Below are 24,800 nucleotides of genomic sequence, written 5' to 3'. Positions count from 1 at the left end.
TTAAATTAAGTGTCTGAAAAAGAATGGAAAGTGTAACGATTACAAGGAAATGCATTTAAAACCCATTGACCTCACATTGTTGGAGATGTTTCAAGATATTAAACGTATAAAACGGTATTTAAAGGGATGAGTTAAATAGCCACATAATTTAGTTTAGCATGTCATGTAATGCAGGTCTTGAAGGAATGAAAACCGAGATGCAATCGAAAAATGTTTCTGTTAACACAGTAAAAAAAACATCCCTAGGCCACCAATGAATTAGAAAATTCCCAAGAAATGATTCTTATGCAGCTGCTCAGTCAATTCACAACCACGGATGTGAAATATTTCTAAATATTGCACCATCTAGAATAGGTGGATGAGTATAACATTAACTATATTAAGCCCCCTGATGCTGAACCTTGACACGTGATACATTGCAAGAAAAGAGCTCACACCAAGCTTATATGTACAAAATATACAAACGCCTAAGCCGCTGTTTCAGGGAACCGATGTGAAAAATAACAGGGTTGATTAAAAATTATAACAGGTTCCTTTTAATAAGGTCAATGAGAAGAAAGTAAGATCATGATGCATTGGATGACTGGCCTCCTCTAGGAATAACTTACAAAATAAACAAATGAACACTGACCCAATGACAAGGGTCTATAATGTCACTTATGAGAACAGATAGTGAAAGCTAGGGGCGATATGATTCCAAAGAAAAAAAAACAAACCTTGCTGGATATCAAGACGAATGTGTTTGTTTATTGCTGCAGCCGTGTAGAGAAAATTGTTTTTGGTATGTTGACTGTGTGAGGTCTCATAGCAGAGGTTATAATTGGGTTATTATAATTTTGAGAACAATAAAAAGGGAGTAATAACAGCTGTCACACCATACCCTTTATTAAAAAAGATAAATGGCTATTCTATATGCATGTTCATTTTGTACCTTTCCCTGCTGTGGGTTTTGCCTTGAACAAGTGGGAAACTGTCTGTTGTAAGACCCTCCCTTGTGTTTGTATTACACTCATAATAAAAATGCGCTCATTCAGAGCAATACATTCCGAAAAATAGAGTATCATGTTCTCTGTATGTTTTTCACTACATTAATTTTAGTAGCAGCATATTATTATATTGCATCATAACATAGTATTGAAAACCAAAAATTACGTTGTTTTATATATGTTAAAAATAGAGCAGCAATAAAAGCATGCTTTCCTGAATGACACAAGCATTGGTTATTTTATTTGTTGCTAGATCCATCTGGACACAGCTTTGGTGCAGGTGGCATTGGAGAAAATAATGACACATGCATAATTGCATACATTTATAAACATGAGCAATAATTTTTAAATAACCATTCGGGTAAGAAGAAAATATACATGCTGTATACCACAATCAGATAACAAAACACATTGTAAATCACAACGTTCAGCAATGCAAAAAAGAACCAAATTTGAACTCGGCTGTGATCAACATCTCATTAAACACAGATTATGTATGTCTATTATAGTAAAAACAACTGCATTTTAAAATCAAGTAAAAATTATAGCAGTGTTTTTGTCATTTAAGAATAACAATGCTATCAATTGATAAGACTTTCGCATATCACACTGGTCCTTCATATGCTGAAGATGGTTCCATCAGACAATGCTGACTGATGAACAATTGTGCAAGATTAAACATTAACCAGCGAATATATATTAGTTTCTATATTAAAAATAATTCTTACAACTGATATAAACACAACTAATAAATAATATTTATGCTGTGGCAGAAACATACTGTATAGGCCTTTCGTGGGACACGTCACTCAGCTGAATTTTATATAAAAACAAATCAACAAACTATCTGAGACGAATTTTATGTTTTGACGTCTGTTAATGTATGCAATGCTTGCTATTGTCGAAGGCTACATAGCCATCATGTTCAACATGTATTTTGACCTAATGTCAATTGGTCGCGCAGATATTACGTCAGAGATTCTTTGGTGGGTGAAAAATGTCAGGTGTACGTTAGATCAAAGAGCGGTCCTATCATAGAGGTATTGTATTTAAGTGAGGTACAGTGAATATTACATTGCAATGTGTGGTTGGATGGACGTGTCTTTATTAACGTGTATTGTGGTCCACACGCATGGAAATTGCATTTACAATATAGCAGGAGGAAAGTCACGCGTTTTTCATGACTTTGCTCTGAGTTCTCTGGTGTCCTCCCATAGCTAAAAGCATACGTTGCCAACGGTATTGGCTAAATGAAACGAAAAAATGCTGAACATTACTCAATGGGATTAGACATCGCAAAATGACCCCTCCAGAAAAAAAAAAACTTGGCAGGACCTTCCTGAAAAATAAGTCTTCTGAATTAGTGAGTCTTGTCTGTGTAAACAAGCACAAGAATACTTTAAAAGTATCACATTTATTGAGATAATCTGCCGGTTATTTAATCATTTTAAAGTTAATTCATTACATACACGTTTTCAATTTGGAAAATTAAACGAGCTTTGCGGCATAGCAGTGCATCTATATCATATCTAAATATGACCAATGTGAGACAAGGGGCCTAATGAAACAAGACTGAGTGGGAGAAAACTAGAACAAAACCACCACATAAAAAAGCTGTGCAAATATGTATGGCACAAGATTACAAATTCAATTTGAAAAAAGAATTGAACGTCCCATCGTGTATGTCAAGTATGTGTGTCTTGTAACTTAAAATAGGAAAACAAACTTTATTTTTAACACATTCAAACCATACAATGTAATTAGGAATCAGGCAATCTTGCTGCATAGACTCTCGCGGTTATTCTGTACAGCTCTGATATTTCGATTTAAAGCTTTCGTGACTGCAGGGATTCATCTTCTTGATTTTTTCGGTAAAGTCACGTAGAAGGGAAATAATAAAATAATAAAAATAAAACATTAAATAATTCTCACGACGTTTTGGCTACAACAAAGGCAGCCTTCCTCACGTGAAGAATTCTTCCCTTCTACGTGACTTTACCGAAAGAACCAAGAAGATGAAGCTCTGATATTTTTGCGTTGTACCGCATCTTGTTTGGCCTGATGTCCGACTTTTTGCTCCACGGGTCGGCAGCCTCTTGAGAAGCATGCGGCACAACTCGCAAACACATCAGAGAGAGCTATCGGGTAATGTGCTGCATTGCCTTGTGCGTGTAACTGACCCCACACAGGTGTAGACACGCTGGCCTCTAGCAGGGGCACTCACTGTGGCGCTGGGATCAGCAGGGCAGTCCTCTGGGAGGATGATACTGAAAGGAAACTCCAGGCTCAGGTTCATGGCCAGCGGCAGTGATGACACATTCTTAAGTTTCAGTTGCTCGTACTGTGGTTGTAGGGTGTCCTCTGGTCGCTGGCACATAAGGAGACAAGGTATATTAATATGTTTATATTAATGATGACTCATGCTCTATGATGCAGGGATTCAATATCGTGGCAAAAATGGCATGGACATAACATAACAAAGGTTTGTATTCAAAGTATCTTAACAATTGGCTATAGTTATAAGAATAATACACCCTATTTGTATATTTATATGTGAGATATAAAAGTTTCAAATACTAGATGAGGTTTAATGTGAAATCACATTTTTATGCAAACACCATGAACTGTATGGATTATATTTGTAAAAATATTTTTTTGTTAAATAACATGTGAGTCTATCCTTACAAGAAATAATCCGATCTCACTATATTATCACCATGTATATACATAGCGTAAATAAATATAGATATCTTCTTGGTTCTTTCGGTAAAGTCACGGCTGCTTGCGTTGTGGCCGAAACGTCGTGAAAATTATATTATTTTATTACGTTTTGTTTTTATTATTTTATTACTTCCCTTCTACGTGACTTTAACGAAAGAACCAAGAAGATGAATCCCTGCAGTCACGAAAGCTTTAAATCGAAATTTAAATATAGATAGTTATACGCATCCATGTTGTGAGCAGACATTTAAATAAAGCGGTGAATTGTCAGCTCTTCCATTTGTCACTCAAACGCAACAATTAGAAAACACCAGTTATATATCTTAGGTGTGATTTTTTTTTCCGCAACACCTACTTTTCATCTCATGAGTGGCAGGCAATTATAGCTGAGAAAGCCAGCCCCTCACAACTGTCGCTGAATGTGTGTGATCATCATATACTGTGTATGAACAATCATCCACCTCTCTGAAATTAAACAATCCTTTCTAAATTCCCTCTCATTTCATTATCTATTCATTATCTAACCATGTGCTGCTGGTGGGTGCATATTATCCTCTAGGATTATATGGCACGAACCTTATGCTCATATAATATATTTTGGAGCCTAAAGGTGACCTTGTCACAAACATGCGCTGTAACCAAATCTGGAGACTGCTGCTTTAACAATCCCAAAGCCAAAAAAAAGCTATTTAATTTAATGTAGCAAACATCCCCTCTGGCTATATCATAGAGAAAAACTATTCTCTTGAATTCGATGATATGCCAGGGTAATATGGAGTAAGTATGCTAATATATGACATTGGGTGCAATTCATATAGCTATTTTGTCCATCATTCTGACAATTTTTGGTAGAATGATGGTCGTTTTCGCAGGAAAATCGGGACAATTCAGCACTTTCCAAATTGACATGTGGCCGATACAACACAAAAATTACAATAATCCTGCATCTCCTTATGCCAAATTTATGCAATGGTCCAAAGTAGCCAGGGTTAGAGTGGAGTTTGGGAGGAACAAATGATGGTGAAACTATTATAAATGTGGAAAAAGTTGACCATTGTGGAGAATTATGAAAATCACACTATGGGGAGTCCACACTGTGGGAGTGCTGACACAACGCAGTGGCCCATGTCGCACACACTTTTATGCAAGTTTGGCACCTCCATATCACGACATTTATTTAGCATTTTGACGCAAAATATAGAGCAGGTTTTTGTTGCCCTAGACGTTGCTGCAAATGGCACAATGGAGCAGAGCAGGGATATGAAGACTATGAGAGTTACCATAAAGACAAAGACGATGTGGATGAGGATGATGTCCCTATCTTAATTTATCTGTGTCGTTTTACATAACATTTCGATACTTTGCTAGGTTATTTAATTTAGTGTGTTCTGTCTCCCTCTAAGCCTGCTTACTTTACTACGCCTCCCTTCGTACTCATTGACATGTAAATGTTTTCCCTACCCCCTCCCTCTCTCTGCCTCCGCCCCCCTCTGTCTATTTAAGGCCACCCCACAGAGACGATCACCCCTCTCTGTACCTGGGTTGCTCTCTCTATGTATCTTGGTGATATCTGTCTGCCTATATGTCTGTCTATAGTTTTCTGGTTATATTCTATGTCGCTATTTCATTATACCTGATGATGATTGCTTGTGTTGCAATCGAAACGTCGTATGCAATTATTTAATTTAATTTTTTTATTTTATCTTCATACGTGACTTTACCGAAAAAAACCAAAGGATAATGTCCCTATTGATAACAATATCATTGAGAATTGCATGCTAAGTACCTTCTCCACCACAAAGCTGATTTGCCGGGATGAGAGTTCCAACAACGGCTGGATGAACTCGCACCTAATGTTAATTCGCATGATCCTCTCTTTGCCCGACTGCTTACCAATAATGGCATGGCACACCATCTGCTCGCTTACCACCTGATGGTGGCCAAAGGGAGACAAAGAGGCATGCAATGTGAGTCACTCTGTGCTTGCAATATCAATGTAGCACCACCACGCAACATTCGGTGAAGGCATGTAACATAGAATAATCTGTAAAATTATAGATATTAACTCATTTACACCATAGCACTGTCTTGAATTTTTAATTGCCCAAATTAACGCTTTTGTTAACAAGTATTGAAGATAGGCATTCTAAGTTTCAAATAAAAGTCTAGAATATCCGAATAAACTCACTTTTGAGTTACTCAAATTATCATAAAGTGCGCATGTATTCAAACAATAACAATAGGAAGAATATAAGTATGCACGAACAGTAAACTATAACAATATATATGATAGATATATGATTAACAGACACATGATTATGAACACATGCAGAAAAGCATATGAAGTGCATAGCATATTACACATTTATCACATGTAGGAATATGATTAACAAAGTTATTTACTCATGTACATGTACAGCCTTGAGTCAATTTACTTCTGGAATAGTGGTCTCCCCATCCTGTGCGTATCAAGTGGGTTACTTTAAAAAAAATCATACTTCATCATGCTGGTCAGTGCGAGTTGGTGACGGTAGGCAGCAATGGCCCAATCAGTTTTGATGCACTACCTTCTGCTGTCACATCACATCGCCTATAAAACCCTGCTGTGTATGGTGGTCACCCATCCACACACTATCCACGCTCAAACCTGCTTAGCTTCTGAGATCTGACGGGATCGGGTGCATTTCAAGTGATTTTGTCAGAAGCTACACAATGCGTATGTATATTTGCAACCCTTTGAAGCACTCATAATGACATTCGGTCAAGCGAACAAAGTGGCAGAGGCCACCGGCTATTGCGGTGGGCACTGAGTCCAATTTCTCACCAGAGCGCCATGTTAATATCGCTTGCTCTGCCCAACAAGTCCCACCCATCTGATGGGGCTTTTGAAACTTTTTCACTCTCCCTAACCATTGTGATTTAGACCTTTAACTTCTGTGACAGCCATCAAAGGAACAGTTGCCATTGCCATCATGCACTGAAATACATCAGCCTCTGCTAAAAATAACCCACCCACCAACTCCAACTTTGATTTACATCTCACGTAAAAGAGTGCAGTAAGTTTAATATTATATATCATTTGGTGAGTATATATCACATCTGTGCACATTACATGCACATACTCCTACTACAAGATCGTACATATATAATTTTAATAACGCAATAAATATACATTCAATGGAATTAAGTTTGAATAATGTGTCAACTATGCCCCTTTGTCAATTCCCTCCTGGATAAAGGCCTCCCCCATCGCCGTGGTTGTCATGGGGTTGTTTAACCATACTTCACTCTGTTGGTCAGTGCTGGGGTGAAGGGTGAAGGAGGTGGGGGTGTGGGGGGCGAGCACCAGTTTAGATATTAATTGCCAATGATGTTAGCCATGGCCAGGAATAATACTCAGGTTGCCAGGTTCATTGCACAGTTCACGAACCACTATGCCACTCCTTCACCCCCAAAAATAATATAGATTTTAAAATATTAAATGCTGATTGCAGATTCAAATGTCATCTTATTAACTGCAGCACCATAAAAACCTTAAAAAGCATAATAATGAAATGTTATTACAATTGAAGTTATTCCAGTTATTAAATTACAATGAAATTTACAAGCTGATGCGTGCTGTTTAAGAATTCAGCTTGTTAAATTCTTACCACACATTATGGCTGCTTCCACACAAAATCATGTATGAAGGGTCTTACACTGTGCTATGTGCAGGAAAATTCACAAATTTGTTGTATTTAATAATATTAACTAATAAGGGAATGCATAAAATACATGGAAGTAATCATTATCCTACTCAAAGTAAAGTCATCCTGACATTCTTTGCGAAAAGTTCAAAATCAGAGCCTTACATTGCCCCAGTGTCAGGCTGACTTTACAACAAGCATGAAAACACATGTGCCCAACCAGCACGCAGGCCCATTTTTAAGCAGTATACCATGCAAGTGGAAAAAAAGAGCCACGTTATAAGGTGTTTAATTATATCAAACTAAAAAGTTTAAACGGAGTGAGAAAAAGAGGTCATTAGTTAAAAAGTTGGTTCCAAATTCCAGGCCAAGAGGCAGGAGTATTGATTGTGTTTTCCACGTATATTCATATACGTCACCGTGGTGGAGCTTGATTCCCCTAAGCCCTTGGGCATTCAAGCGAATTCCGCAAATGTTATTGAACTCAATAAACACAAATGTCAGCCCGGAGCGATGCGGTAGAGCCAGCTGGTTATCACCAGCGCCCACCTTGGGGACGTCAGCGAAGCCCTGCAGCAGCACGTCAATGCTCTCCCCAGGAGCCAGCTCCATGCGCGTTGGGTGCAACGAGAAGACGGCACGTGTTGACGGCTGGGGGCCCGCGGTCGTGCCGTCGTGGGCCCAGCTGCCCCTTCCTGTGGCGCGATGACCAGACTTTTTGGCATTCGACCGAGGAGCGGGGAAGCTCTCGCTCATCCAGTAGAGCTGGTGGGCGCGCCGGCCCATGTTGGTGAGCGTAAAGTGGAACTGGCACGGACTGGAGCTTTAGAGACGATAGGATGGTGAGTAAATTAGTGAATGGAACCCATGAGTCCACACTGGAGAATAATTGACTGCATTATTGTTCCCCAATGTACAACAATGGGACATTTCAAAACACACATCCCACACCTCTGCAGTCGTGCTGATCCAAATACAAATAATTTGGTGATAATCCATTGGAAGTATACACAGTCAAATAAAAAACATCAACACATTCAACAATAACACTGTCTTAAAAAGGACAATTATATAATTGTTGATATTTCGAGCAGTGGCCCTTCTTGATAGTACATAAAATTAATGTTTACGTCTCATACCATACGACAATGATATTGAAGAAATGTGTTGAGTTTTTCAAACACAAAGCAATTTTAAGGGTGTTCATTAATAAAAATATAAACCCAAACAAAGCCTACATTTCATTTGAACATACATTATTTGTTTCCATTGTATTATATGTCATAGAAGGTAATATACACCGATTAAAAACGTTCATATTTTGCCAAATTGGTATGTTGCTTTTCATTGAGTTCAGAAACATGGGCATTTACAAAAACAATTTAGAACAAATGCTGTAAGGTGCGCAAACAAGCATGGAGAGGTGCATGTTTTTATTTTTAAAATAATTACCAGGTAAAGGCCACTGAGCTATGTAGCTCTTTCCAAGAAACTACTAGGCCACAAATGAGAGCTCAATGAAGTGGCTTATCATGTGGAAATTAATAGCGGCCAAATACAGGTAGTCCCCGACTTACGATGGTCCGACTAACGATATTTCGATCCTACGATGGCGATAGCGATATGACAAAATTGTAAAATATTTTACATTTCGCGCGGCAGACAAACGCAGCAGCGTACGAGGTACGATACTGTACGTTGGGACGCTGCCGGGATGTACCGTACGCATATAGTTTATACAGCACGGTACTGTAAATTGCTCTGTTTTGCTAAATTATCACCATTCTTTAAGACTCCTGGGTAGGCTAGGCCATTTTCGACTTACAATATTTTCGACTTACGATAGGGTCGTCGTAACGCATCTCCATCGTAAGTCGGGGACTACCTGTACTTTAAATGCATGTTGATTATAAATGTGGAGGGGAAAACCGGAGGACCCAGAGAAAAATCCACACGACCAAGGGGAAAGAGACATGCAAACTCCAAATATACAACAGGTGTCAGGCTCGGGATCAAACCCACGACCTGTATACCGGGCGAGGTAGTTAACATCATGCCACCAATGCACCCTGTTTGGAAGTACGCTGAGACAGGAAGAGGAACATGCACTAGAGATCAAATACAAGTTGAATACATCCTATTGACTGGAAATAAAAGTAAGTGGGCTTAGACTGGACACATCTTTGGAAGGGAAGCTGGCTGATGGTTGGAATTGACAATTTAGTGGCAGCAAAATGAGGGAACGTGCCCAATAAGAGAGTGTCCATTATGGAGATGGAGCGATGAAATCGGCTTGTGTGTGAGGTATTTTGATCATTGCGTTGCGTAACCATGAGTGATACCGATTGCTTGGGGATGACTTCATTCAGCAGCAGATAGATTATGGCTGATGAGTTATATTTCAAAACTTTTAATGATATAACACAAATGTTGAGTGTAATTTTACATGTTATCTTCCAAGTATAAAGAAGTGAATCTTTCATGCTTGTATTTTAAATGTGCTCATGTGCTCATGTTTATAACACTCTGCCTGGAGATTTACATTGAGAGCGAGTCAAAGTATAAACAAAGAATTGCCCAGGGTGGTAAGAAAGCCCTGAAGCTCAGTTTACAATAAAATAAGTTATAAACAGCGTGGCTTACCGAAGTCTTGTTGCCAACGAGATTAGCTGCTAAAACACCAGCGGTACTTTACTACAACAAGAACACAGATGCCCTACAATTTCACCAAATACCACTTGTATAAATTGAGGATGTAATATGTTCTCATTATGATGCCCTACTATGTGCTTGTACCTTGCTGCCATGGTAACAGGGCTTCTGGAAAGGTTCATTCATGATAACATTGAAGAGCTTCATCCTCTCACCATGAAGGATATCGCAGGACCCCCTTGCTATACGCAGCGCAGTGGAGATTATTATTTACTGTACATTAATTATTCATTGCAATATCCTTTAACGATGTGAGAGCTCACTGACATTCATCAGCTTCTTTGTTTTACAAGGGACAAGGATGCCTATAGTTAGCCTTGGACAGTGTTTATTATTTAACTCTTAAACAAAAAACTATACGATGCTGAAAGCCTTAATGCATTGACCTTGTTGATATGTCTCCTCCATCCATTTGTCTGCAACAAGTGGACACAATCACTCTCAATAACACATTCCTGCAGAGGGAGCTGGTTAGGAACGTTGGGTTGCTCGGTCAATGGCCAGGGTCAACGGCGGCGTGGTGTATTCCGCAAATATGCCCGACTGTGAGGGCGGGCACAAGCCGGCGTGAGTAGGTTAAACGTTGAGTTTTATAAGGACACCACGTGGTGACCAGCCCCTTACCACCCAGCCCTACCCCTCCCTCCCACCCCCCACCACCCTCCCCACCCAGCCCCTCTCCACCCAGCCCCTCCCCTCCCCACCCAGCCCCTCCCCACCCTCCCCTCCCCACCCTACCCCTCCCTCCCCACCCAGCCCCTCCCTGCACAACGGACGGACGGACACAATAATCCCCTGTGGGCTGGTGTAACCAGGAGGTTCCTACCAGTATGAACACAACTTTAGAAGAGAGCTGTGCTGCTATTAGGGACTTCCTACATGAAAACTGGCCGAATTGTTCAAAGGGTTGCCAGTGCCCTTCTGGGCAGAGCTGCTATCCGTGTCCCATTAACTTATAATGGGGCACTAGGCGCACTGCTTACAGTGTTTGGTGCAAGAGCAACCGTTATAATCACTAATTACATATGTCCGAGAATAAACGCATGTTGATAAGCATTACATCTTATCCATGCGTGCTCATGATTAAATTTTGTTGTATAATGTTGAAATTATTTCGTTTGGCACTGGCAAACTATACCACAATTTTGAGGATGATATCACAGAGATATTAAGGACCACTACACACCAGTGTGTTTGGGTTGTTCCCCACAAAAATGATCCAGCAGATGCAGCAACAGAGCCAATGCATGTGTGTAAACAGCTTCAGTTAGGAGCATGATGACCACTGGGCTATCTAGCCACCAAAGTTATATCCTCAAATTCATGTCGACAATTATATATTAAACAGGACACCCATGAAAACTCCAAAATACTGCAGAAGTCATTTAAGGGATTTGACAATTACCCAAGTCTCAAGTGGCGAGAGTATTCGTTTTACATTGGATCTCTGCTATTGTAATGAGTCTGACAGTCAATCTGGGAAACGAAGACAAACGGTGGGATGAGAAGACATTGGAAGGAAAAGGATGAGACTGGGATGGGATGAAATTGGATTGGACAAGACGAGATTGGAAGGGTTGGGATGGAATGGGATGAGATTGAATGGGATGGCATCTTTAACAGCTGCAAGAAGATGTACCTGGTGGCCAAATGTCCTCCTAAACGACAGCACACTAACTCAGTTCTACACTTTTTAGAGTGTGTATGTATGTACGTTGAACATATTTCGCACCGTATGTAGCCAACCATGCTAATCGGATGTGTGGGTTAAGGACAACAAACTAAGCACAAAAAGCAGCTCTAAATAAATGATGAGCAAGCCTTGCGTAGGGCGCTGATTGGCAGTCTGGCTTTTGCCGTATGTGGACATTTTAATTTTGCGCTTTGCATGGCCATTTGCTTGCCAAAAGCATGTGACCACCTGAAGTGATGTCCGAGGTTGACGGTGGGCGCGATCGGCGGCCGAGCCACAATGGTAGAGCCAATGCCCACGGCCTGTAGGGACACTATGCACGGCTGCCCTTCCTCCACTACGATGTGCAACTTGTCACGGAAAGCCACCGTGTCATCCAGGCGAACTGCCACGGCGAGCTCCACAACGCCTTCCGGTGGCACGGAACCCCTCGCTGGAACCACGCGCCACAGCGAGTTGGCTCGTGCCTGTGTGGGGGGGGCACACAGCAGTCAAGCAATGCCACAGTTGGAGATACTTCGCACCAAGAGCATAACTGTTCCGACGGTGCACTGTGGGCAGCCACTGAGCTCCTACCGTGTCGCCACTAATGAGAGCCCCGTTGGCTAAGATCTACGAGACAACAAATCGCACCGATCTCTCTTACCCCTTCCAGTGCCTCCCCAGGGCCCTGGCTTCGCAAGCGAACAAATGACAGTGCTGATTAAGAGACCTGCCTTGCCCTTTGTGAGCAACTGGTGCCCTTTTTGTAACTTTCAGCCATGACATTGGTGCATTTCTGGGAACTGCATGGAATTATCGAAAGGCATAAAACTGAATTTGCCCAAGCATGATGCTGCTGCTATCTTCACTACATTATTAGACTGTATTTGCATTTGTTTCATCAATATGAACTCACAACATTATGCATTGACAATATTTTTTCCCAGAAAATGTGTTTGTTTGCAAAACAAATTAATATGTGGATAAAACCTCAGATATCTTGTGATCATTGCCACTGAGAGATAATTTAAAATATGGGTTGTCAATACACGAATGACATATTCTATAGCCTGCATACTTTGTAAGACGAATCATACATTTCAATACTTTCCAAGCAGCTAGTAGTTTGCAATGGTTTATAATAGTTTTGAAACTCACATGTTCACATTGTCGGGTTTTGGGAGAATTATAAAACTATTGAGACAAATTTATACTTATTTGAAGTATTAACAATGTTTTTTGGCAAAGTAATCAATTACTTTGCCGAATAATTGTCCTCATTAGGTATCTAATTACAATATTTCCCTATATTTACACACAGTTTAATGTGATTTAGTACTTTCATTGCATTTTCAGTATTATAAATGCTCGCCTTTAAAATGGAAATATATTTTCCATTTATTCAACAACAAAAAACTCCAATTATACTGTGGGTTAGTACATTAACTAAATTGCAATATGTTTCCACTTACGGTCTTACGTTTAAAAATAAACAATCGACACAAAAGCTCTCCCGGTTACTGGAGAGTGAAAAGTGTCAGTTACTCATTCTGAAACTGAGCTTTTTGGTTGAAAAATATAAAAAAGAACTGAGAATGAAGGCATTTTGACTTGTATAATACCGTCACGTTCTTCTCCGTCTAAAAAAAAGCAATTTTGTCAAAGAAAAACGACGCCTCTGCACATTTCTATTGGTCGTCTCCATTACCTAAAGGCCATACCACCGGCATCTCGGTCTAATCCCTCGTGACCCAAATGAATGTGGTTCAGCTTTAGCCTCAAAATCACTGAACATATAAAATCTGTAATGGGATTTCAATCTTCATCTTTGCAACGGCCTGGAATTCCCTTGCAGGTTGCTCATCCACTTATTAGCTATGCTAGGCCGCTGTTTGCAAGCGATCTGCAGCGTGTTTATCCTGGCTGATCAATCTCATTTTGGTGAAACACATTGTCGAGCATTTGCTGCTGGAAACTGCACTCAAATTAACTGGTCATGCATGCACGACACACTACATTTTGCGATAAATGCTGGAGCAAATGCAGTCAAGTGAAATGCAAGTGCAGAAGCCGTTGCTTGTTTAGCCTGGCTTTAATTTTGATTGGATAAAATGTCTTGTGATGTGAATTATTAACCATGTGCAAAATAAGTTAACTATAATTGCCCTCTTCATCACTTTGAAGGGCACATGCAAATTAATGATAATAATCACTTGCTTCAGGTAATGCAACCCATGCATCTTATTGTCATATTTAGACAACATATTTAACAATTATAATGCGATTTCATTAGCTTTTCCAGATGTAATGTTTAAAAATGTTCTCTCAGTTTTCTGGCCCTATTTTCAAACTGCATGCGTGCAACATTTCCGTCAACTACAAACAATCCCGTCAATTATTGGAATCAGACACATTTTGTGAACGTAACACTTAAACATTTAAGGGTGAAAACGTATTCATTGCAAGTGTTCAGACCATCTCCCCATTTAAGGAGCCATGAGTCAGTGCCAAGTCTTTTTTTTATTATTGCTGAGAGTGCCAGAAATGAATGAGGCTTCATTTAAACAAGATAAGCAGCAGCAGTCAAGCAACAACTTCTATTTTTTATCTGTATATATATATTTTAAAATATATATTGGTAAATAAAGTCATGGTTTGTCAGTAGAGCAGAAAACAATCAGGTCTATTTATATCTATACTGTTGAGCACACGTTTGTCTGATTCATACACATTTCTCTTCATTGCAATCTAACTAAATCACCGAGGCGATACAAAATTGAGATAACAGCGTATGAGGATCTGTGCACTCGATGTTGCCCATTGAAGTGAATTCTTCTCGTCTTCAAATGATCAATGAGTGTCAGCCTCCGATCAGTAGAACTACAGGTAGGCAACACCTCAACTGAGCACATCAACAAGATTATGGAGGAGTGTGATATCACCTGACTATGCGGTCAGCCTACAGCTGCTTGCCAGCTCATCTGGCTGGACATCCACGTTTTATATGGGGCATTGTTCGCGAGCATGTGCAGTCACATTATAATGGAGCTGAATTTGTTTCACCACAATGCCAAATGACACGTGTCTACGACACCACCTGGCCAGCCACAAATCTCTTACATGCTCTTCGTTGTGGTCGTGAGGTCATGGGTGTTTGCAAAGAGATAGCCCTCACCCTAATAGAGAGCGGGGATCACAACACCTTCACGTGGCCTTATCAAATGCACAGTCCTTCATTCTATCCTCGGTTGGGCTACAGGCACCTCTGCAGATTACCGAAATCCCAATGGATTGCCAACGCTAACAAGGTCCGAATTTATTTCCTGTTATCGGCACACATTCATTCGAGGCTGCAAAATCCCCCGTCACCATTTACCCCGACGTTTTGTTTGGCACATTTGTAGAACATACTGGTCTGAAAAACTGGTGTTATAGCATTGAACAACGGCCGATGTTTAAGTCATCATATGATAAAACATACCAAAATATATGACATGTTTCCCTTTCAAAAAAACTTTCAAAATCAACTATAGACTCACAGTTCAGACAGCTGCCAAACTTTATAGAGAACCCATAACCAATGAAATTGCCATGAACATAAAGGCTGACAGTTTTCTTCATGTTTAATCCAAACCATTTCTCTAAGTTCAATACTCGCTTTGGTATACCTCTGGGGATCTATGCATTAAGTTTCCAAGCCAATGCACAAGGCGTCATCTGGTCGAACACCATATGAGACTAGGCTCCAATGAAAGCTGTCTCTGGTGTGGACCAATCAGTTTCAAAGACAATGCATAAATTATCAGAGTATTGTTTTTTGTTTGCATTTGACTGCAAGTATTGTGGTTAATGTAAGCATGATCCCTTGCAAAAGGTGTCAGTTTTGTTGCCAGAAAAAAGGGGAAAACCCCTATTAGTATAACAACCTATGGATATTAAACATACTGGTATTTTCTCAAAATCATGCCATTGTGTTGGTGTAAAATGAAAAAATGCATGAAAAATTACTTGCAATTATAAAGTTGAGCACACAAAACTCTTCATGGAACGAGGAACCCCCAGAGAGAATAATGGCACAACCCAGTTGTAAAGGTCTGGAATTCTATGTTGCTAGATACAATACCAAGCCACTGACTATCGTTGCTGGTCAATTGCACTGTGTAGTATTGTGAGCATCGTAGCAACGGTTGGCTGAAGCTATTTAAGGGTCTCCTTTGGCCAAAGTCTTTGTGATTCATAATGTCAATCCGTGGAGGGTGTATGCTATTGACACAATGTTTAAGTTCAATTTAAAATATGTATCACATCCTACAATGAATTGAAAGCAGGGATCATAAACGATACATCCTCCCTAAATGAAGCGATACGTTTTACATTTGAACCTTATGGCGGGATCCCGGGGTCCCATGAGGCCCCGGCTTTCGCATAAATTGCATTGCGATGTAATTTTATGTCTGTTGAAGGCGAACGATACAGCAATCTATTCTTCTCGACGAGCTCTACACGATGCGCTAATCAAAGTTTAAAAGTTTTGCTTATGACTACGGCAATTTTGGCAACGAAGGGTGCTTGGTGAATAAAAGAGAGGATTGATTTCTGGTGGGTCGCGGCGTTTATTTGCGAGGTGGGACGGAGTCGCCAAAAATAAATAAATTTCTTACGATTTTGACTTCCGTTTATTCGGGACCCCGAGGTCCCGCCGTAAGGTTCATTTGCCAATGAATTAAGTGCCTTCTTGAACTTGTTATATCTGAGTTTCCCCTCATAAGCAGGGTCTAGGGCATGGATATGTAATTTATGGCCCACTACTCCATTTAATACAGTTCACAGCCACATTAGGCCTTCCACTTTGAAACAATATTTATCTGTCCCTGCAAGCATCTCAGCCGTGCGCCTACTTAGAAAGAGTAAGCTAATATGAATGTGTTAGCGAGAGGAAAGCAGGTGCAGGAATAACCCTTTGTGCTGTAAAGGTGAGCCATAACAATTTTTCGCGCTATCATTGGAAAACACTCAGGTCTATGTAAATTCGTGGCTGCCGCTAAATGCATTTGACAGTCTCATTGAGCCTTGAGTAAGATACAAAGTTCCCCACCCATTGTGCATGGATTTTCGAAGGCAATGACTTTACCGTCTTGGCGCTGAAGTGTGCGGGTATTGGCGACTGGTTGGAGAGTTTGAGCGTGCGCGTGTGCTCATCCAGCACGGACACCGGGCCCCACGACACTTCTGCTGGCGTCACGTGTACCACCGGGCCCTGGCCCATGCACAGGAGTCTAACTCGCTAAAGATAAAACAAGCACGAAGGTGGAAATGTTAGTCTTGTGTGCACAATGGACAAACAAAAATACCTTTTTTCATATATATAAAATCACTGCAATTATTTTACGCTTTTAGAATTTAAGCACATGTAAACATGCCTCAAGATAAAAGGGAGCAGCACTGAAACATGGAAAAATGTGAAATTTAAATTCTACATATGAATGCATTATGTTTTTTAAAAATTATTATATGGAACTTGTTAATGCTAGGATTCCGCCTTTGTAATTTTATCTGTCATGGAAATTGCTATTTTAGTTGATCTAATTTAGCTATTTTTTCTGCTTTGAAAGCATTAGCATTTTTTCAATAATATCCATGCATTACAGTAAATATAAAGAGCGTCTAGGGACATGCACACATAAACCACTTTCATTAGCATCCTGTGGTGCATAACAATGAGTTATGAGAATGGGAGGAGGGGGAATTAGTGACCCCCAACCTTTTCTGCTAAGACTTCTTTATTGGGCTGTGGTTTGCCGATGTGTTGACCGCCGCTTGTACACACGGCTAGAGTGACTGCGAAATGGACAAGCACTAATATGCGTGTGGAGTTGAAGTCTGGATATGCCACCGTTCAAACCGTATTACTGAAACTCCTTGAAACTAAATTAACTAATGATATATAGCGCACTGGAGGGTACACGAACATTAGGTTTCACTCCTCTCTGCATATAATATGTATTCACTTAAATGATGGATATTTCAATATATCAGTAGACTGTATACTTTGATGCAATTACATGCCTCAAGGTAAGTTCTGTGGCAGCTAAACAAATCAAACTTAACCCTTTCATATACCCTTCAAAAATGGTCAAGTGCTGCCATTGGTTTAATGCCCTCTCCTGGTAAACCTCACCAGACTGTATGACCACCAATGATAGGTTTTAGGAGTAAGCATATGCAATTTAATGAACCAAGGGAAACACCTTGAAATTGTAAAATATTAAATTATGCGAAATAGACTTCACCTAATCTCATAACAACCCGGTGCAGTTAGCAATTGTGACACAAATTGGTAAAAAGGGGGTGACACTTTTCATTATCTAGCTACGTAATAGTCTACTAATTATGAAAATCATGATCCATTACTAATGGGTAACACCTTCCGACCATCAATATACAATTTTTAAAATGTATCTGCAATGGTTGAAATAACATGTTAAATGGGATAAAGAACATCATGTCCATGCCTTGGGACAGTAATGAAACATGACAATAAGACATTACCTCTTGACAATATTTTCAATACTGTTAAATGGGAAAAATATATGTTTACTTCAGGCAGGAGCTAACACACAATAAAATGCAATGACATCCACTTTTGCAGAGATCACCATGGTCCTGTGTCTTATGTCTACCAATCAATAGGTGTGTGCAGCCAATACTACCTAATTCAAAATTGAATGGATTCATATGTAACACTTGAACGGCTAAGATAGGAAAGCTGTCCCATGGTAAAAGCCAGAAGACTGATACTTGAGACTCACTGCAGAAGGTAAATAATTGGCCATAATGTATGTATAATTAACAAAAAATGCCTCACTATTCGCATGACCTATGGATAATAATAAAAAATAGTCAAAATGCAATAAAACATTTATTGTCAAGTAAAAAATATATCACTCTGTAATTTTTGTTTTGCAATGTAAGTGCATGCTTGTGTGCACAACATGTCATAGACTAGAATGATGATGGTAAATAGATTGTTGAACATTTGCTGAGGTATTTTTGTGAATACAAACCCTGAGATTGTGTGGCATGAATGTAATATTATTGTCCATCGCAATATCACTTGTGAGGACAGCGTTAAATTTCGATGTAAAGCTTTCGTGACTGCAGGGATTCATCTTCTTGGTTCTTTCGGTAAAGTCACGTAGAATGGAAATAATACAATTATAAAAATAAAACATAATAAAATAATTCTCACGGCGTTTCGGCCACAACGCAAGCAGCCGTCATTCAGACTCTGTCTTCTACTGCTTGCGTTGTGGCCGAAACGTCGTGAGAATTATTTTATGTTTTATTTGTATTATTTTATTATTTCCATTCTACATGACTTTACCGAAAGAACCAAGAAGAGGACAGCGTTAGTTATACTTATAATATCCCTGCAAAAGGAAAAAAATAGGCAGTAGGATTCAAAGCACTTTGCCGCTTTGAAATGTTCAAACAATTAGTAATTTATACGCGAGTTTTGCTCTTCCAAAGGTTTGTATTACGGACCTTGTATTTCTTTGCGTGCTACGGAAAATAATTGGAGTGAAAACTCAATGCACAGTACATACAGGAGTAAGAATAAGTGACGGTCATGTAATGAAATTTAAATACATTTTGTTTCTAACCATATAATAGCTTGATGAGATATATCTCTTTTACAGGAAACTTTTACATCACTCATAGCCAAGATAGCTCTTGAATATTTCCAAATTTGGAAATTGATGTGGAATATTCGCAAGCACGGCCTACTGTTGTGTCTCATCTCACGGGATCTTCAACATCCACATTATAGCAGAGGGCATACTTTGGTAAAGCCCTACAGCCCGACTGGGCATCTGTGGGAATTAAGTCATCAATCCCACCCAAACAAGTGCAGTGACAAATACATTAAGAAACAGGCTTATCCCAATGCCTAGCAATGACTTTTCATAGGCTATCACATTGAGTCATCACTCTCTCTAGAATTAAGCACACTTCCAGTACTCAACATCAAAACTTTGGAACCTCAACTCAATCTCATCCATCGGTGGCTCCTGCTTAGCACCTTGTTACTCAAGCATGTAACAATGCACTGTCTTCATCAGTTAAAATCAATTTCTATGCAAGCCTAACATTGTGCAGGAATGCAAAATGTGTATACAAATTATATGCCAATAGTAATTTAGTCGTATGAAAAAAACAAGACAGAACAACTAAAGCAGTAAACATGAGATATATAACAGAAACGAGGCAGTACACACAAGACAAAATATAACAGATAAGGCAGACAGTATGCACAAGATAGAGCGAACAAATTAGTCAATGCACGTGAGGTATGCAGCACGTAAACCAAACAAGACAATTACAATGGGACAGTACAGAGTAGGCCAGAAATAATTCATACGCAAATGCAATCATGAGCTCGAGCAACACCGACTCATGAAGCTCCTGGGAGAGTGAAGGGTTACATCCCTCGCACTCACCACAGGAGGTTCTTTGCTACCAAAGACGACGATGTTGGCGGTGACGCTTTGCTCCCCCAGCTGCTGTGCATGCACCAACAGCGGCAGTTCTGTCTGCGAGGCAGGCTCCAGCACGCCGAACGCAGATGGGCTTCCAAAAGTTATTCCATGCACTTCATCTGGGGACTGATGCCAAATTTGTTTGTTATATACCATGCTGTGAAAAAGGGCCAAAGGTGGACGGCAGATTTGCGCGTGTGTACGTTTGTTTGAGCATCAAATAAAAATGAGATTTTAAAAATGTGTTTGTAATTTCCAGGTCTTTGTCCATTCACTATGGGACAAAGGCCTCCCCATGCCATGTCAGTTGACCATATTGATCAGTTTATGAAGGCAGCCCCAGGATTAGTTCAGATATCACTCGTCCCTGACGTTACCTAGGAATAGGAGTTGACAGAGCAGTGTATTAACCACTATGTCACTGTTCCATCCCTGTAAAGTATATAGAGACTAGAACTGGCACATATTTTTATCATAATTATAATGGAAATCTACTCGGGTATCTCTCAGAGGTCCTTAATATTTATAATCATAAATATCATAATTAATGTTTAAAAATTGTACACATACTTTCACATGATTGTTGTAAGGTGTTAGAAATGTATTATTTTAACATGCTATAGATTAATCAAAGTGTGTTCCGTAACAATAGGTACATGTAATGGAAAATATATTATTATAAAGCTAAACACATCACATTGCCTTGAAATGATTAAATATACAATTGTCTTCCTTGTATACAAAGTCAGTTTTGGTGTCAAATAAAATAAAATTGTAAGTTAAAAGCAATAGGAGCAGGACAATGGCCACTTAAAACAAAAACGTGTGATAGTCTAACATGTGGTAGGCGTCTCGTGGCGACCGCTACACTCCGAAGAGTTTGCGACTGATGACGATGATTATCAGCAGGTATGATATGATAAACTGGCCACAGAAAATGCTCGTTCTGCATGTTTTTAATAAATGGTGTTCATTGGCAAGCTGAGTAGACATTTTCATACCTATTTGTGGGTGCATACTGGTTTGTGGTTGTATACAAAGGCACAAATCTTCCAGTGCTACGTGTTATTTGAAGTTAAGTACAGTACTACCAATTTTGACTTAAAACTTTCGGGACGTCAGGAATTTATGTTCTTTGGTTCTTTCGGTAAAGTCACGTAGATAGAAAAATAATAAAGTAAAGTGAATACAAATAGAAAAAAAACCCACTAATGTAGACTGTAGCCTGGTTCTTAATCGGAGTGAGTGTACTGGCAATCTATAACGTAGACTAGCCTGGTTATTAAGTTTTTTTAATTTTCTTTTTATTAGACTGCCAGTACGCTCACTCAGGTTAAGAATCAGGCTACAGTCTACATTATAGACTGTCAGTACACTCACCGAGGTTAAGAACCAGGCTACAGTCTACATTATAGCCTGCCAGTGCACTCACTCAGCTTAATAACCATTGCTACAGTCTATATTATAGACTGCCAGTACACTCACCCAGCTTAATAACCATTGCTACAGTCTACATTCTAGATTTCCAGTACATTCACTCCGATTAAGAACCAGGCTACAGTCTACATTAGTGTTTTTTGTTTTTTATTATATTTTTTATCTACGTGACTTTACTGAAAGAACCAAAGAATAGTACTACCAATGATTTGTGTTTTTTCAAGACAATAGAGGTGGCTGGGTAGTTCAGAGGTCAGATGATATATGAAAAACATTAGTCGAACGGCATTGTTAGTGCTGCCCCCTATTGCGTGGACTAGAGACCACTTGAGTGGATGTGAGAGGTGACATCCACTTCCATAGTCAGTTCTCTTACACAAATGAGTTGCAATCTTCTGCGTGAATTTCGAATGGATGTCCACAACAACGACTGGGATAACAATGTGGAATGAATTTCGATTTAAAGCTTTCGTGACTGCAGGGATTCATATTCTTGGTTCTTTCGGTAAAGTCACATAGAAGGGAAGTAATAAAATAATACAAATAAAACAATAACATTTTATTGCTGTGGTTTTCACACCTGATGATGATTGCTTGTGTTGCAATCGAAACGTCGTGAGAATTTAATAGTTGTATTTTTGTTATTTTATTATTTCCCTTCTACATGACTTTACCGAAAGAACCAAGAATATAATGTAAAATGAGTCAGAAAAAAAGCAGTTACAAATTTCACACCTGCAATTGCAGGTCGTAGCGGGCAGGTAGTGGCGAGGCATTGATGAGAAGCAGCATCCTCCTGTACGAATAGCGAAGGAAACAACGGCCAAAGTCCAGCTCTCCCTCGCTGGGATCAATCTGTGGTACTACACAGCTACACACAAAAACACCAAAAAAAATCGCCGATTAAACTTTGTACGTAAAAAATCATCATTAAATTAGAACGAGGATTTTTGATTTAAAGCTTTCGTGACTGCAGGGATTCATATTCTTGGTTCTTTCGGTAAAGTCACGTGTTTGATATTTTTATTATTTTATTATTTCCCTTCTACGTGACTTTACCGAAAGAACCAAGAATATAGAATGAGGATGTTAAACATACTTATTCTACAACAATGGGTTTCAAAAATGCAATGTGTAAAACATAAAATGTGGCATTAAATTAGATAACACTATGTAACACGATTTTTGTTCCTGGGTAGTGTTATTTTCTAATTGCTCATGCCTCGTAAGTATAGAAAATAGCTATTATTATTCCACACAAAGTGTGCTTTTGTGACCAGGACTTTACGTGAAGGAATGACACAAATGCACACGTTTTCTCATTGAAAATAGATACATTTCTAAATACCACTGTCCTGGTCACAAAAGCAAAGTTTGTGGGGAATAATAGTCATTTTCTGTACTTTTGAGGCATGAGCAATTGGAAAATAACACTTACTAACCCAGGAACATTTTTTTTTTGTTACACAGTGTAATGTGACAGCAATATACAATACATAACAAACAAAACAAGGGGTTAAAATACCCACAGCAAACACAGCCTGTAAATGTATAGCCATGTGTGGTCTCTGTTTTAAAGAAGTTTCAGATTTTTCAGCATTTCTAAAGCTTACACAACACGTAGAGCCAAAAATCCTGATCCGTAAGATTAAAGTGAAGACACTTGGACATCTGTGATTACCATAAGAGCTATTGTGATAAAAACGCGGCATCTGGTGATAAATCACAAGCTGCAATGTTCAAACAAGCTAAAATGTGGCTCCATTTTATAAACAACTATGGTTTACCTGTGGTCCATTTTTCAATCGTGAAAACCAATTGGTTAAGTGTACGGTAAGTCCTCTATTTACGTTGGGGATGCATCCCTGGAAAACGCGACATTAGGTAAAACTATGCAAATCAAAACCTATTTTATGATTGACTTAATGATAGAAATTTAGGATCCATTCCTTGGGAAATTTTTGTCAACATTTTCTGAAAAAACATGACATTTGTACCAAAAAAAGATACCCAAAAACATGTCAAATAACAAGTTTGGGGCACCGTGGTGCATCGTCATGCACACTGCCCAAACGGCTGCTTTCTTTTCTTTAAATTTTTCAAAACAACGTTGTAGTGAATCAATGCGTTTTAAACTTAACTATAGTCCCTAATTCGTTGGTGACATTTTAGTGAAACCACGTAAATAGAGGACTTACCGTAATGGAGAGTCGGAAAATTATGTGTGTTAAACTGCAAAATGTTGCGGGTCATACTTGGCTGAGATGGGCAGTGCCAGCACCTCCTCGCCCACCCCTTGCACGTCCACAACTAGGGCCCCTTCATATGACGTCACTGTGTTGGAGCACAGTGTCACCTGTTTGCAAAGTTGGGAAAAACATTTGGTCATTAACAGCACATTACCACGAACAACTTGCTGCATCAAAATGAGATATGCCACAATAATAGAAAAAAAGTGCATCGGTACAGCAAAAAGCATCTACAGAGAGAGAGACAAACACAGACACGGAGAGAGACACATCTACAGAAAGAGAGAGACAAACACAGACACGGAGAGAGACACATCTACACAGAGAGACAAACACAAACACGGAGAGAGACACATCTACAGAGAGAGAGAGACAAACACAGACACGGAGAGAGACACATCTACAGAGAGAGACAAACACAGACACGGAGAGAGACACATCTACAGAGAGAGAGACAAACACAGACACGGAGAGAGAGACACATACACATTCTTTCTGCGTGCCTTTACCGAAAGAACCAAAGAGTAATTCCTGCAGTCACGAAAGCTTCAAATCAAGTTTGAATCACCTATACGGGGAGGATTTCCACACAACTCATACTTAACTTCAAATTTAACAATCTTTGGAAGAACGTAATCAACCAGGTAAAGTGTTAACTGTTGTGTTAGCCGACTCTCTGTGTTGCATTGCATTACATTTCTAAGTTTACTCGGTTTGTTTTCTCAAACTTCCAATTTCTCTCCCCCTGCCGCTCTCATTGACATGCTAATTTATCTGCCCCACCCCCTCTCTAT

The 24,800-nt window shown here is 39.5% G+C and overlaps 1 protein-coding gene across 2 annotated transcripts in view; it reads right to left on the bottom strand.

Annotated features, from left to right (window-relative positions):
* Positions 1 to 24,800, bottom strand: part of HYDIN (HYDIN axonemal central pair apparatus protein) — a 126,853-nt gene that overhangs the window by 70,705 nt on the left and 31,348 nt on the right. For both annotated transcript variants that reach the window (XM_078601931.1, XM_078601932.1), the window contains exons 15-22: positions 24,013 to 24,113; positions 22,493 to 22,628; positions 20,282 to 20,446; positions 16,912 to 17,064; positions 12,027 to 12,265; positions 7,943 to 8,216; positions 5,494 to 5,637; positions 3,211 to 3,354 (exon numbers count right to left, since the gene is read on the bottom strand). In XM_078601931.1, coding sequence (XP_078458057.1) covers positions 3,211 to 3,354; positions 5,494 to 5,637; positions 7,943 to 8,216; positions 12,027 to 12,265; positions 16,912 to 17,064; positions 20,282 to 20,446; positions 22,493 to 22,628; positions 24,013 to 24,113 — 1,356 coding nt within the window. The remainder of the gene's footprint in view (positions 1 to 3,210; positions 3,355 to 5,493; positions 5,638 to 7,942; positions 8,217 to 12,026; positions 12,266 to 16,911; positions 17,065 to 20,281; positions 20,447 to 22,492; positions 22,629 to 24,012; positions 24,114 to 24,800) is intronic.

This window comes from Lampetra planeri, chromosome 17 (assembly GCF_965212315.1).
Source record: "Lampetra planeri chromosome 17, kcLamPlan1.2.h2, whole genome shotgun sequence".
Taxonomy (NCBI): domain Eukaryota; kingdom Metazoa; phylum Chordata; class Hyperoartia; order Petromyzontiformes; family Petromyzontidae; genus Lampetra; species Lampetra planeri.
This window is presented reverse-complemented; position numbering and strand designations above follow the sequence as displayed.